At 36.8% G+C, this 15,312-nt stretch overlaps 1 protein-coding gene across 5 annotated transcripts in view; it reads right to left on the minus strand.

Moving 5' to 3' along the window:
* pps (protein partner of snf) overlaps positions 1-15,312 on the minus strand; it is a 656,065-nt gene that overhangs the window by 248,823 nt on the left and 391,930 nt on the right. For all 5 annotated transcript variants that reach the window (XM_090386465.1, XM_090386467.1, XM_090386466.1 and 2 more), the window contains one exon: positions 10,887-10,978. In XM_090386465.1, coding sequence (XP_090242591.1) covers positions 10,887-10,978 — 92 coding nt within the window. The remainder of the gene's footprint in view (positions 1-10,886; positions 10,979-15,312) is intronic.

Below are 15,312 nucleotides of genomic sequence, written 5' to 3' on the forward strand. Positions count from 1 at the left end.
GCTGTCACAGACCGTCTGGATTTTGCCGAAATTGGATCCACTTGACTTGAATATCACCCAAATATCAGTTCCATCAGTGTTTTAGATTCCCGGGTAGCAAGCACAGCTTGTCTGGCATATCTAAGAGAATGTCTGTGACAACCACAAGGACCAAACTGTGAACTGGCTTTTCTAAACGAACCAAATATTAATTCTCTCATTCAGTAAAGGCAGGCTCAAATTCATATTAATAAGTTAGACTGCTTTTTATCTGTGTTCAGTTCAGTTTCAGCAGAAATTCTGAACACTACTTCCCTCAGAGCATATTACATCTTTCAATGTGGCCCACTTGCCTAAAACACTGAACACCCCTGATGTAATGTATTTACTGATGCAATGCACTGTGCTAATCGACAGAGGACTGTAGAGACATTTTATAAGCATTTCTTATAGTAACTGTTTCTTTAAAGAGAATTCAATAGTCTGTCTGTACACTGCACCATGGACAACCAATTTTCTCTCTCAAAAAAATCTCCACTTGTCATGTGCCTTGGAGTTTTCTGTATAATTATTGAACCCTATGTATTTATTTCAGAATGCTGATAGAAACATTGCAACAGAATTTTTATCTAAATTATGTTTCAGTAATATTTCCATTGAAGAGAAGGAAGAATGGATCATGGTCTGCTCCTATCATCATTGGCATTTCATGGAAATGCTAAAGATACACAGAGTAGTGAGAGTAAGCACAAATTTAATTCACAAAGTTAAATTCACATAGCTGGCACAACTCTTCATAATTATAATTATGGTAAATAACAAGCTATGAAACAAAGGCATCTGATAAAAATATTTAAAATTTTCTCAAATGGCATTAGTTAACATACACTGAAGTGGATTTAAAAGAATATTCACGCTTTGATTTGGTGAATAACAAAATAAGAAATCATGGTAAATAACTCTGTTTTACTGAATCAAAGCATCTTTTGGGCATATAATAATTGCATTCATGTGTTTGTGATGACATGTAAAAGATAATTTTGTTACAAAATCTTTTATAATGCTGATTAATACTTAATGAGATACAACAGACTCTTGATGACTCAAATGTTGATAAGTTGAATTCCTCAATATCTTCGATTCCAGCAAGCTCCTGTAAAAGCCTCCATAGAAATAAATTAAAATTCTTGTTAATGTGAACTTCATTTAATTCCCAACAACCCAACATTTTTGTGATTTGGTCATTTAACCCTACATCTCAACAAAAAATGATTTGATTGTTTATGTACTAAATCCAACCCGGAAATGGGCATGAAGTACATTAGCAGCAATCATGTTCATTATACCAATTTATGTGAGAGATTCTCTCTCTCTCTCTCTCTCTCTCTCTCTCTCTCTCTCTCTCACACACACACACACACACACACACACACACACACATTGAAGCACTTTGATAAAATCATGTAATGTTTTGGTCACATGATTAACATGAGATGTGCTGAAATCTGCAGTGATTCTGCTAATTTAAAAGAAATCAAAGTTACAGTCCTGCACTTACATGCTGGAGAAGGTCACATCAGTCACACATCATATGAATTGGTGCAATGAACATTGCAAATATCTTTACTATTCAGCCTGGTTTAGTTTTGACTTCATTTTTGTAATCAACTATGTACACCTCAGTGAAAGGCTGCAAAAAAAATAAAACTATGGACTGGAAACTGAGGATAAGTCACTCAAGCTGTAGAAAAGGTTGACAAACAAAAATCTGTAATTGCTATTGAATTTGGGATTCCACCTAATATACTGTCAATTTGTCTATCTAATAAACATGTAATTTGGAAATAGCTAGAACATACACAATCCTTTGATAGTAAGAAAGGAATAAGAAGTGCATGTCATACAGTTATAGACTAATGTGTGTGTGTGTGTGTGTGTGTGTGTGTATTAAAGTTTTTTTGTCAGTGCCTAGAAAAGAACATTCCTCTAAACAGCACACCTATTCATGAAAAGGGTAAGCAACTAAAGATCTTAATCATTTAGAATTTAAGGAAAAGGAAAAAAAGAAAAAATCACTTTTCAAAATATATGTGGAGTTTTCAACATATGAAACTTTCAAAAAGTTTTCAACTTTTAATCATGTATTTTTATTTTAATGAACACTTGGTTTGTATTTTATTTTATTATTGAAAGCATTCTTGAAAGCACACGATGATTGTTTGTGTGTGGGCTTTACAGTGCAAGAGTAACATGGCCACAATGCGACTAACTATGGTAAAGTTTAATGCTCTGTGGGTTTCTTCTTTTTTTTTTTTTTTTTTTTCCCAATTTGGATTGCAGTTGAAGTTTAGAGTGTGTTATACAGTTTTATCTCTTTAAGGAAAGTGAAGATTTTGTCCACATGTAGCATATCTGCTAAAAGATGGACAATAGTGAAAGTGTTCATTGCTGAAAATGAGATAAAGAGAGTTTGTCGCTCACTGTTGTAAATCAGGCAATCAATGAGTATATGCTGGACTGTAAGTGAGTGTTGCAGTTTATGCAACGTGGTGAGTCAGCAGCCATATGTAAATAGTAAATAGAAATGTGTGTGTGTGTGTGTGTGTGTGTGTGTGTGTGTGTGTGTGTGTGTGTGTGTGTGTGTGTGTGTGTGTGTGTGTGGCCTATCCATAATCAGGCTAATACAACTTCTTCATGTTGGTTCTCACGAATACTGGACTTCCATGGTTTCATATCTTTTTTAATGCCAGGTAATTTGTTATTGGCCTGACTCTGCCAGATGTGTTGCCATTGTTCAAGACATTGTTTCTTTATAATGTACTTGTAGTCAGATGCAGGTGAAGTAAAGGCTTGGGCTGTAGGATCAGTAGCAGTTTTGGCAGAAACTAGGTCGGGCTGTTCATTTCCAGAAATTCCAGCGTGACCAGGGATCCAACATAAGAGAACTCATTGTTTCTTCTGGTTTAACTTAGTCAGAGTATCCCAGATCTGTCTAAGTAGAGGATTATCATTATTCGGATTCTGTTGTATAGTTTGAATGGCACTAATGGAGTCTGTATATATAATACTGTGCAATATGGTTTTTGAGAGTGCACAATTTAAGGCTATGTGGAGAGCACAAAGTTCTGCAGTATAGCTGCTACATTCAGTAGGAAGTTTCTTGGATATAGTTATGTTGAGAAATACTGCTGCTGCACCAACATGATTGTCCGTTTTAGACCCATCTATGTAGATTGGTGTGTACTGGCCGTGCTGGATTCTCAGTGCAGCGTGTATTTGCAGTATGTTCTGTTGGGATAAGGTGTGTTTTTCCACAGGCTGTCAATGAAAAATCACATGGAGGTATATAGTACGTCCAAAATGGGACTATATGAGAGGCAGTGGGCTATATCTTACTAAGGTTAATTTGCCAGTCGGCCTGCAGTGAGCAAAGACGTATCCCAGTTGGTGGATTTATTGATGGATAGGCTCGTATAGGTTTTCTCATTTAGGAGAGAAATTTCCGTTCCAAGTGGGATGGTTTGGATGCCCTTTGAGTTTTGCTGCATAGTGTAATAAATAAAAGCATTTGTCTGCATAGCTGCAGGGAGGTTTCATGTGCTTCAGTGTATAGGCTCTGGACCGGTGATGTACAGTACGTCCCCAGTGCAAGACAAAGAGCACTGTGGTGTGCAGGATCAAGCCAACAAAGTGCTTAGTCTAGCAGAGCTATAAACTACAGAACCATAGTCTAGACGTGACCATATTAATCCATGGTATAACTGTAGTAGTGTGTAGCAGTCAGCTCGCCATGTTGTGCCTGATAGAACTCTTAAGATGTTTATATGTTAATATGTTCCAGGAAGGTGAGTTTTTGGTCAAATATCACACCAAGAAACTGGACACTAGGGACCACTGGTATGATTTGATTTTCTAGTAGAAGTTCTAGGTGTTTATGTAGGTTACACTTCCTGCAGAAGTGTATTGTGACAATCTTTTGGGTTGAGAGGCAAAAACCATTGTTTTGGGCCCATTTAGCTATTTTGTTGATGGCACATTGCAGCTGTCTCTCTACTATTTGCATATTAGGAGAATGGCAGGCGATACTGAAGTCATCAACATACAGGGTAGTGGATATTGTTTGTGGCAGGTCCTGTGTTACTGAATTCATTTTTATATTAAAGAGGGTAGCACTTAGCACTGATCCTTGTGGCACCCCTTCTTCCTGCATGAACTTTGAAGATAAGTGACTGTGAAATCAAATCTGAAATGAGCAGTGGTGTAGGAAGTTTCTGATAAACTGTGGTAGGCATCCGCTTAATCCCAAATCGTATAGATTTCACATTATACCATATCTCCAAGCAGTGTTAAACGCTTTTTCAATGTCAAAGAGGGCCACGGCAAGATGTTCTTTCTGTACGAAGGCATCACAGATGTTTATCAAAAAGTATTAATCAAAAGGTCAAGAGTGAATATACCTTCATGAATGCCACACTGCACTGGATTCATAAGGTTATTTTCAGCTAAAAACCAGGATAGCTGGGCATTAATCATTTTTTCCATAACCTTGCACATACAGCTGGTGAGTGCAATAGGTTGATAATGCTGCAGATTTGTAGGATCTTTTCCTGGTTTTGGAAATGCCAAAACATAAGCATGCTGCCATTTATCGGGGAAAGTGTTTTCTTTGAATATTGTGTAGAGCAGTAACAATGTCTTGAGGGTCGGTTCAGTAAGTTTTGTTATCGTGATGTAATGTATTCCATCTGGCCCTGCTGCACTCAGTTTAGTGGAGGCTAGGACATGGTGTTGTTGTCGTGGGGGTTCAATGGCACATTACTGCTTTGGCTATAATGTGCCTAGGAAATGGTGTAACTCTGACATTGTGAAGAGGAGATTGTACACAGCACTGGATGTTGATTTAAAATTAATTGAGTGTTTTTCAGCTTGTGCTTTGTGTGTCTGGAATTGTGGCGAGTATGATGTCACAGCTAAGATTTCCATAAAACATCTACCTAGAGCATTTGCAATCTTCTCTGGTTTTATAATATCAGCGCCATTGACATTGAGCATGGGATAGTTTATGCTTGGGTGTTTTGCCTACATATACTGTATTTTGGCCCAAATTGTTTGTGTTTTTGTAATTATGGAAGCGAAATGTCTCCATGCTTCCCTTTTGCTGGTCTCCTGACCTTAATTGACGAACTGTTTTGGGCGTACCTATTATGATTTCTAGGCATTTTTGCACTGGGAATGGGGAAAGTTTTCCAACTGGTTGTTCTTGAGTTGAAGGAAAGTTGGAGTTTGGATTCTGCCTACGTCAGTCTGACATTTTGATGCAACAGGACCAGACTTCTCTTGTTGTTGCCTTATCAGGGTTTTTTCTCTGAGCTTTAAGAACTTCTTGCTCCATTTCACCCTGGAAGGGGGACCTTTACCCCTTAAGGTTACCAGCCCCACCACGTGGAGGCAGGAGCAGTGTCACCTTTGTGACCAAGTAGTAGTGGGTTAGTAGTAATATGCAAATAAAAGGCAAAAAGAAAGAAGGTTTCTTTTCCTCCTGATCAAGTAAAGTGATTTCTTTACTTCTTCAAACAGGCCTCTGAGGTTGGGTATATTCATACTGTAGTATTTTAGTGTTTTGCACCAACCTTGCGTAGAAATAAAAGCACAAAGGAAACTAGACTTTTAATAACTGTGTTTATAATAAATTATAATAACCTGTATTTACAATAAATTTAACTTTACGATAAACTATACATATAAAATATTAAAATCTGCTACATTATGAACAATAAAATGCATTAAAATATACTAAGTTAAAAGCGATAAAAAACCATAGCTTTCAAAGGCTCCAGCCTTCTTCTTCTACTGCTGAAGAAGAAGGCTGGAGCCTTTGAAAGTTATGGTTTTTTATCGCTTTTAACTTAGTATATTTTAATGCATTTTATTGTTCATAATGTAGCAGATTTTAATATTTTATATGTATAGTTTATCGTAAAGTTAAATTTATTGTAAATACAGGTTATTATAATTTATTATAAACACAGTTATTAAAAGTCTAGTTTCCTTTGTGCTTTTATTTCTACGCAAGGTTGGTGCAAAACACTAAAATACTACAGTAGAGTGATTTCTTTAATTAAGCTTATTTAATTGATTGTTAGTATAATGCTGTAAATAAAGAAGACAATTTTATTTATTCAAGAGAGAGAGTGCAAATTCACTGGCAAAAACACTTGATCACAAAATCGCTTAGCACCTGGGGCCCTCTGCACACGAATGCCATACTTAACGGGGTCCAACTTTTATCTTGGTTACCTAATTTAATTCCAAAATATGTGGCATATATGTTTTTCACAAATGATGTTATATTCTGTCTTTGTTTTGCCACAACATACTTACTACAAAAGTAACAAAATAATTTGGATTGTTCACACAACTATGAGCTGTCACTGTCAAAGACAAAGAATATAAAAATCGCATTAGAAGTAAATATTAGTTAGCACAACTGCATAAGAAAAAAATTTATGTGAAAGGAACACTACAAATCTCAACACATCTATGCCTGTCAATCACAAAAAAGGAAGTAGTACCCACATCACAGTGCAAGTATAGCTTTGATTAAAGCTATACCTGCACTGGGCATTTTGTATTGCACTTAATCTCTTCCATAAACAGTGACTTACTAATGCACATAAACAAACTCACTGCCATCATTACAACTAATTTGGCTGGTAAGCTGCATGAAGAAAGTAGGCTAAAAACTAACAGGCAACTCAGGATCTCTCACTTGGCTCCATCCCACCCCCATACTAACACTACGGATGAGAAGTTCTTGTGAGAGACCTTGAACTGAATGTTGTTTTCATTCTACTATAGTTAAAATGGCAGAAAAAATGAAAATGAACTATTTCTGTTATCACTTTTTTTTTTTTTTTTAAATGGTATTAAAACCTATAGTATTTAAAATGAGAAGATCAATGAAGATACTTGTTGACATTAGACTTATATTTCTGTAGATGGTAATTTTCAGTAAATACATGTGAAGGAGAGGTTGTTCTAGAAAATAGAAGTTGAAGAAAAAAATGAGGAAAAAGAAGAAGAAAAGTTGGTTCTATGAGATGGAAATTAGAGGTTAAAAGGAGCTGACTAGTTGCAGCACATGTTTTAGACTGGAGTGGAAGACAAGGAATGAATTACAGAAGCCAAATTAGGGCAGTGACCTTAGAAATACCTAAAGAAAAGGCATGCAGCAGAAACAGAGCATCCATGAGACAGAGTGGAAAAAATTTGGAGGAGATGGGTCATTAATTAACCTAACCACTTTTGAATGAAGTCTAGAAGATGAAAAGAGGTTGTAACGGCACTGCCCCAGATGTGGGAACAATATTCCATGGTAAGGCAGATTTGAGATTTGTACAGAGGAATATTTGTAATGCATATAAGGGTCTTCTAAATGATGGAACATTTAGAGGGCCGTTACACCAAACATGATCAAATGCCTTTGAAATGTCAAGAGAAACTGCTTGAGTTTCACCAAACTTTACCACTGAATTTGTCCCCAGATGGGTAAATGTAATCAGTAAATCAACAGTGGATCGACACTGACTGAATCCATATCGGTAATCATTGACAGATGGAATGTTTCTTGATAGTTTAGGAGTTGGCAGTTAATGGATTTCTCCATTACATTAGAAAGAGTAGAAGTAAGTGAATTGGGATGATAATTGGAGAGGAAGGGTTTGTCACCCTTTATTAGGAACTGACTGGATATGAGCAAATTTCCAAGCAGAAGGAAATTACCTGTGGAACAAGAAAGTTTTAAAAGCTAACACAGAACAGTAGTAAACCTGTGAGAACAGGTTTTGAGAACAAGTGGAAAAATAATGTCATGACCAGGAACTTTTTTGGCAACAAGACTGTTCAACATTTTTCTGAAATCCTTTTGATGGAAGACCACAGTAGGCAGTCAGTGGAGAGTACTGGGAATGGTAGGAGGTGGTTTACCGAGATCATTAATATAAGAGTTAGAAGAAAAGTAGAATACTGGCAGGTCAGCTTTATCTCTAGCTGAAGTGACAACAGAACCATTAGGTTTTAACAGAGGTGGGAACAGAGGCGTGCAAAAGTTATTGGGTGTAACAGCCAATAGCTTTCACAAGAGACTAGAATGCTTGACTACTGTCTGGACAAGAAGCAAGTTTTCTACCAAGCCTGTTCAAAATCTAGGCTAGACTGATTCATAATTTACACTTTACAGTTGTTGCAAGCAGAAAATGAATCTGGAGATTTCAATGTAAGGTAATTGCAACATTCTTGGCTTGAACAGCCTTAGCACATTTATTTGAAAACCAAGGTTTTTGATAAAAGATGAGATTTTAAGGTTGAGTGTTGAATAAAAGATTTCAACCCTACAAGAACAAGTTCACTGACATCAGAAGATTTAAAACAGTAATCCAACCAAGGAAAAGAAGAACAGAAATTTCACAGATCATCCCATTTTATATTTTTGTAATGCCAAATAACACAAGGTTAAGAATGGCCACGAGAGAAAGGCAGAGGTACCAGAGGAGACTGTTATGTTATGTTATTTGGTTTTTAGGAGCATTAGCAACTAAGGCCATATTGCTCCGGGGATATGCGGTGGTCATTCCCTGATCTTTCCGCATCCTCCGTATTTGGTGGTCACGGGCTCAAACCCAGGTCTAATCAAGAAGCGTGTGCTGCGCACTGTCGCTCCTGCCCACCTGGCTATGGAGGCGCCTCAGAGGAGACTATTACCAAGTTATGAACTCAGGTGCGTAGAGGACCATTTGCCTCTATCATGTAATTGGAAAGGTTGTCTGCAAAAGCCTCAGGCTGTGTGGTTAGGATTTTTTGGTATTCTGGTAGGAAAATGAATAATCTGTATGAGGTCATTAGTAACTGCAAAAGCCTCAGCATCTTGACTAACTGGACTTGACTTGACCATCTGTGTGAATAGAAAATTGATGCCAGCTGGAGTTGTGAACATTAAAATCACCAAAGAAAATTACTCCACTGTTAGGAAAGTTGAACTGGAGAAAGTCAAGTTTCACAGAAAAGAAGTCAAAGAGTCCCAAGTGATTAATGGAGTTTTGAGAACAAAAGAGACAATATGAATTTGAAAGAATGGGATAGAGAGATTTTAAGGCAGAGAAGATCAAAAAGTGGAGATTCCATTTTATTACGGCTCTAATAAGGAATATCAGAAAGGACATATGCACAAGTACCACCTTTGAAGTGAAAGAAATTGTACAGCAAACAATTAGAACTGAGATTTTGTTATTATTTTGTTATTTAGTTTTTAAGGGCATTAGCAACTAAGGCCATATTGCTCCGGGATATGCGGTGGTCATTCCCTGACCTTTCTGCATCCTCCGTATTTGGTGGTGATGGGCTTGAACCCCGGTCTAATCAAGAAGCGTGTGCTACGCACTGCTGCTCCTTCCCACCTGGCTACGGAGGCGGCTGTAGAACTGAGACAAACAGTAGTTGAATCAGCTGATAATTAGGATTGTGTTAGAAAACGTATATGAGGTTTGGCAGATTGTAAGTAGAAATGGACATCATTAAGATTGGATCTGAGACCACGTATATTTGTGAAATGAAAAAACGAAGTGTATGGGAGATTTAGATCTTTTCACAGATAAGATTTTTTATTAATTTTAATGTTCCTAATGTCACCTCCATGGTTAGTAAGGCTGAGAGATTGAGAAAATTCAAAAATCAGCTGAATCATACTATGATGAGTGCAATACATAAGTAGGGTTTTATTTTTTATTATTATTTTCTATTTTATTTTATAGCATGGGTCGAGAGAAAAACTAACCTAATTTCTCCGCAGTACATCAATGAAATCAAAACGTCATGCAAATTGATAGAGATTTCCCATATATCATTATAATTTTCCTTAAGAAAAGTAGTTATTTTTGTTATCCTCAAATGTGGAAGTATTTTTTTTCTCTTTGGTAAGTTCATTGATATTTTATCTGGGGGGAAAAAAAAAAATTAATGCTTAATATTTGTTGCAAGGTACTTCACCATTAATTTGAATGCATATACCTTTTCAAAATCTGAAAAAAATTTAAAATCTGGTGCCTCACAATATCCAAGGTGCTGTATAAATATTTATATAAATATAAATATTTAAATATTGTATAAATATTTATATGTGTCAATTTACAAATAGCGCTGGCCAAAAAAAAAAAAAAAAAAAAAAAAAAAAATGGCATAACTTATGTGGCGACCTACTTCTTCCACCTGAGATCAGCCTACCATATCTCCTATTGAAGGAACATTTAAAAACTATTATACTGTCATGGAAGATGAGACAAGAGGAGAATCTATCTTTATAATACAATAAAAAAATTAATTCTTGATGTTCAAGAATTAAATACAAATTCTCATCATTAGAATGACTGCAGTTTCATGTGATATAAAGGGTTTTGTAAATCATGTCACTGGCCCTCAAGCAACCTTGTGACTGAACTTCATTAAGAAAAACATGGCTATTTTGTCAGTCCAGCATGGAGTTAAGACAAGTGACTTGAGTCGTACTATAACAATTCTGACACTCTGCATCAGATGGCTGGTGACTGCAAAATAATAATAAATAAAACATGAAAAAGAGCAGTTAGAGCTCATCTGCAGAAAATAAAGTGCAAGTGTACAACTTTTTCTGTTAGTTGTTAATGATTTATATCACTAACAATTAAGTAACTGAAAAAAAAAATAAATAAATAAATTGTTACTATTGTCACTAAAAACTATAATGTATTTTTTGTGTGCAATATACATAAAAATAATGTAATATTATTAAAAACTTATATCAGATGTATTAAATAACTAACATAACTGAAAGTAGTATAAACCATCTCATCAAGGATTTTACATTAAAATATTCTTACTTTTACAAGACTACAAACTTTCTCTAGTTTTGGTGGAATTTTAGAAGTTGGTGAAATTACTTTAAGTGATGACTTTGAAGATACTTCAGGATCTATAAACACATACAAAAAAAAAAAAAAAAAAAAAGAACAAAATCATAAGAAAACATTCCAAATAGCAAATTATTAATTACTAGCTGAAATGCCATTAAACACAGAAAATGTATTTCTGCAATAGTCAACCACATATATTTGTACACTGCCATAAAAGAAACCAACTTTACCATAAAAGAAATAAACTTTTCTTTAAAAAACACTAACTTAAATTATATATAATAAATAATGGACAAGTATTGGAGAGCAAGATTGGAGAAGGGGGGAAAAAAGAGAGAGAGAGAGAGAGAGAGAGAGAGAGAGAAAGTGAAATATTAGGTATTATGGACCAGGGACACTGCTTATAGAATAGGTCATAATGTATCAATAGTGATATACTGAAAGAGTGTAGGAGAAAGCTGATATTATTGAATTTAAGGTACACGAGAAGTAAAAAAGGGATGAGGTAACACTACTATAAAGAATAAGCATTAAAAAAGAAAATGATTTAAACTAATATAAAATAACACACTGCGGTATTTGTCATAATTTAAATTTCTTTGTCAGAGGGCATATGCTGAAATTATGAGAAAGAGGGTAATGTGTAGGCCTCTGTTTCCAACATGGTCTGTACGCTTGTGATCATCATCATCATCAACCATTTTCCATCTACTGCAGGATGAAGGCCTCTCCAGCAACTTTCCAGTTCCTTCTGTTTTGAGCACTGGCCATCCATTTACTACCCAAAAACTCATGAATTTCATCTATCCATCTCCGCCTTTGTCTTCCAGGTTTTCTTCTAGCTCCTCTTGGGTACCATTCTGTTATTTTCTTTCTTATTCCCTCTATCATCATGTCTTCGAGCTATGTGTCCTGCCCAAGACCATTTTAGTTCTTTAGTTTTGATAAGAATGTCCTTTACTTGAGTTTGCTGCTTAATCAAGGTGTTTCTCTTCTTATCTAACAGTCTGATTCCCAATATAATTCGTTCCATTCTTCGCTGTGTAGTTCTCAGCTTCTCTTCCATTCTTTTGGTGAGTGCCCAAGTTTCACTTCCATAAGTCATGGCGGGAAGTATACATTGGTTCATTATTTTACGTTTCAGACAAACTGGGATATTGCTCTTCAGTGAACACATGCTGTTAAATAGGTTGAATTTAGAGGGAAAAATCGGGCCAAATAAGGTACACCAATGATTAATAAAATGCAATTAATACATGGAGCATATTAACCATAGATGACCTAACAGAGGCAGGAAAAGAATAGGAAAATTGAAGTAATGAAAAAATTGAAAATTGAAAAAATGGACTGTAGGAATGAACAAGAAGGGAACTTATCGTTACCTTGTAAGACTGAAAATGGCCAGTATGCTGTTGTATGAGTATATTTATGTATGGCGCACTAGTGATTCCTAGTGTTAGAAAATGGCAGTAGTATAAAAAAATAAAAAATTGAATATATTTAAAAGGTATTATGTATGTAAACTAGACGGATGGATGTATAAATAAAACTGATATATGTGCTAATGAACGCAATAAACTGATATATGTGCTAATGAATGCAATTAAATACATAATGCACATGCTGCCCAGGATAGTTGAGATCTAGAGATTGGTCTGGCCAGAATTCCGGAAAGTCTCTAGAAATGATGCGATCATTTCCGAATATCGAATAGAGCAGTTCCTTCGCTTGTCGACCAATGTGGGGAGGGGCACCATCTTGCATGAACACTAGTCTCCAAGCATTGCCTTTCTTGCAGAGTGGGAATAATGTGATCTCTCAGAAGAGGGTAAATAAATTTGATGAATTTGAGGTATTGCTCAAAACATCAAAGGCAGATATTGTTGGGATATCAGAGACGTGGTGTCACACAGATATAAGTAATGCGGAACTGGAATTTGGGGAATACAATGTGTATAGAAAGGATAGACAGGACAGGAGGGGAGGAGGGGTTATGCTATTAATTAAGAAACACATAAAGTCCAAGGAAGTGAAGCCAGTCGACATCGATGGACAGGGCAGTGTCGAGTCAGTTTGGTGCGACATAAGCATAGGGAAATCAAAATTGAGAGTAGGAGTGTGCTATAGGCCTAATGACTCTGATGAGTATAATAAGATATTGTACAGGGAAATAGAGTGGGCCAGTAAATCTGAGAGTCTTATAATGGGGGACTTTAATTTCCCAGATATTGACTGGAATTTGTGGGTTGGTCACTCGCACACTAGCAAGGCTTTTGTGGATTTATTGGATGATTGTTTTCTACATCAGCATGTTCGTGAGGCAACAAGAGGGAGCAATACTCTTGATCTGATTATCAGTAGTGATTCTTCATGCATTAAGAACCTGCAGATAAATGAACCACTAGGTGGCAGTGATCACAGTGTGTTGAAGTGGGATTTACTCAAGGAGGTAACTACCATCAGAGGTAAAGGGAAGGGTTTTTGTTTTCGTAAAGGCGACTATGATGGTCTGAGACAGTATTTAAATTCTATACAGTGGGACCAACTGATGATGTTACCAACAGCAAACTCAAAATGGGAAGCATTCAAGGAACTAATCTTGGAGGCTACCAGGCTTTACATACCAACTAAGAAATATTGTTCAAGGTTTAGGCCTAAATGGTTGTCAGATGAGCTAATGAGACATGTGGCAGAGAAGAAAAATGCATGGGATACATACAAATTAATGGGTGACATGGAAGCCTATGATAGATATAAGTTGGTCTGTAACCAAGTCACAAAGGAGATTAGGCAGGCAAAGGCAGACTATGAAAAATCCTTGGCAAAGGATGCAAAGAAAAACAGAAAAGAGTTTTTTACATACTTGAACTCGAAAAGGAAAGGGATGAATCAGATTGGTCCACTGGATATTGATGGTTCAACAGTTGAGGATCCTGCTCAGGTGGCTAACAATCTAAACGAGTATTTTGCATCTACATTCACGCATGAGGAGTTATTCAGGAAGGAGAATGATGTAGGTAAAGTAAACATTGGCAGTGAGCTGGATGATTTTGTAATAACTGAGAGGAAAGTGGAGGAGAGATTGTTGAGGATAAACATAAAAAAGGCACCTGGGGTGGATGGGATCTATCCAGTTATATTAAAGGAGGCAGCAAAGGAAGTATGCAAACCCCTAGCCATAATTATGAGAGCTTCTTTGGACTCAGGGGAGGTGCCCATAGACTGGAGATGTGCAAATGTAACCCCAATTCACAAAGGAGGATCAAAGGCTGACACAAGTAATTATAGACCTGTTAGTTTAACTTCTGTTCCAGGTAAATTAATGGAGGCACTGGTTAAAGAAGCACTGCAGGATCATCTAGACAAGAATTCAGTTATAGCTCAGACGCAGCATGGTTTTGTTAAGGGCAGGTCTTGCCTGACCAATTTGATTGGATACTATGATGTAGTCACAAAAGAACTGGATGCAGGGAATAACTTTGATATTATATATTTGGATCTTAGAAAGGCTTTTGATACTGTTGCACATGGAAGACTGCTGCACAAATTGGAGCAGTGTGGCATTGGAGGCAAATTGCTGCTATGGATAAGGGGATGGTTGAGTGGCAGAAGACAGAGAGTGGTAATCAATGGACACTGCTCAACGTGGACTAATGTTATTAGTGGAGTTCCTCAAGGTTCAGTGTTGGGTCCGTTGTTGTTTTCGGTGTTTATGAATGATATTGATGATGGGATATCAAGTTTAATGTCCAAGTTTGCAGATGATACAAAGGTTGGCAGGGTCGTTAAGGACAATACTGACGCTATGCTGCTGCAACAGGATCTGGAAAGGTTGAACAGATGGGCTGAGAGGTGGCAAATGAGGTTTAACATCGACAAATGTAAAGTGCTGCATATGGGAAACAGTAACCCCAGAGCAACGTATCAACTCTGCGGTACTACACTGACAGTGGTGGAGAATGAAAAGGACCTGGGGGTAATTGTGCAGGCAGATATGAAGTTCTCTGAGCAGTGCAGACGAGCTGCAAGAGTAGCGCATGGTGTCTTGTCAATGATATACAGGAATTTTTCTAGCAGGGATAAGGAGGTGATTATTCCCTTGTATAAGGCAATGGTAAGGCCACATCTTGAGTACTGTATACAGGTCTGGAGGCCTCATTTCAAGAAGGATGTAGAGCTGCTGGAACGGGTACAGAGAAGGGCAACAAGATTAGTAAATGGAACAAAGGGTTGCTCTTACGAAGAAAGGCTTAAGTTTTGCAAATTACAGAGTCTGGAGACTAGGCACCGGCGAGGTGATCTGATAGAGGTGTATAAGGCTTTGAATGGTTTGAGCATGCTCAATGCCAATGGGATTCTTCATCTTTCTCAGAATAATCACCTCAGAGGGCAT

The sequence above is a fragment of the Mastigoproctus giganteus genome, chromosome 12 (genome assembly GCF_048544385.1).
Source record: "Mastigoproctus giganteus isolate SK-2022 chromosome 12, ASM4854438v1, whole genome shotgun sequence".
NCBI lineage: Eukaryota > Metazoa > Arthropoda > Arachnida > Uropygi > Thelyphonidae > Mastigoproctus > Mastigoproctus giganteus.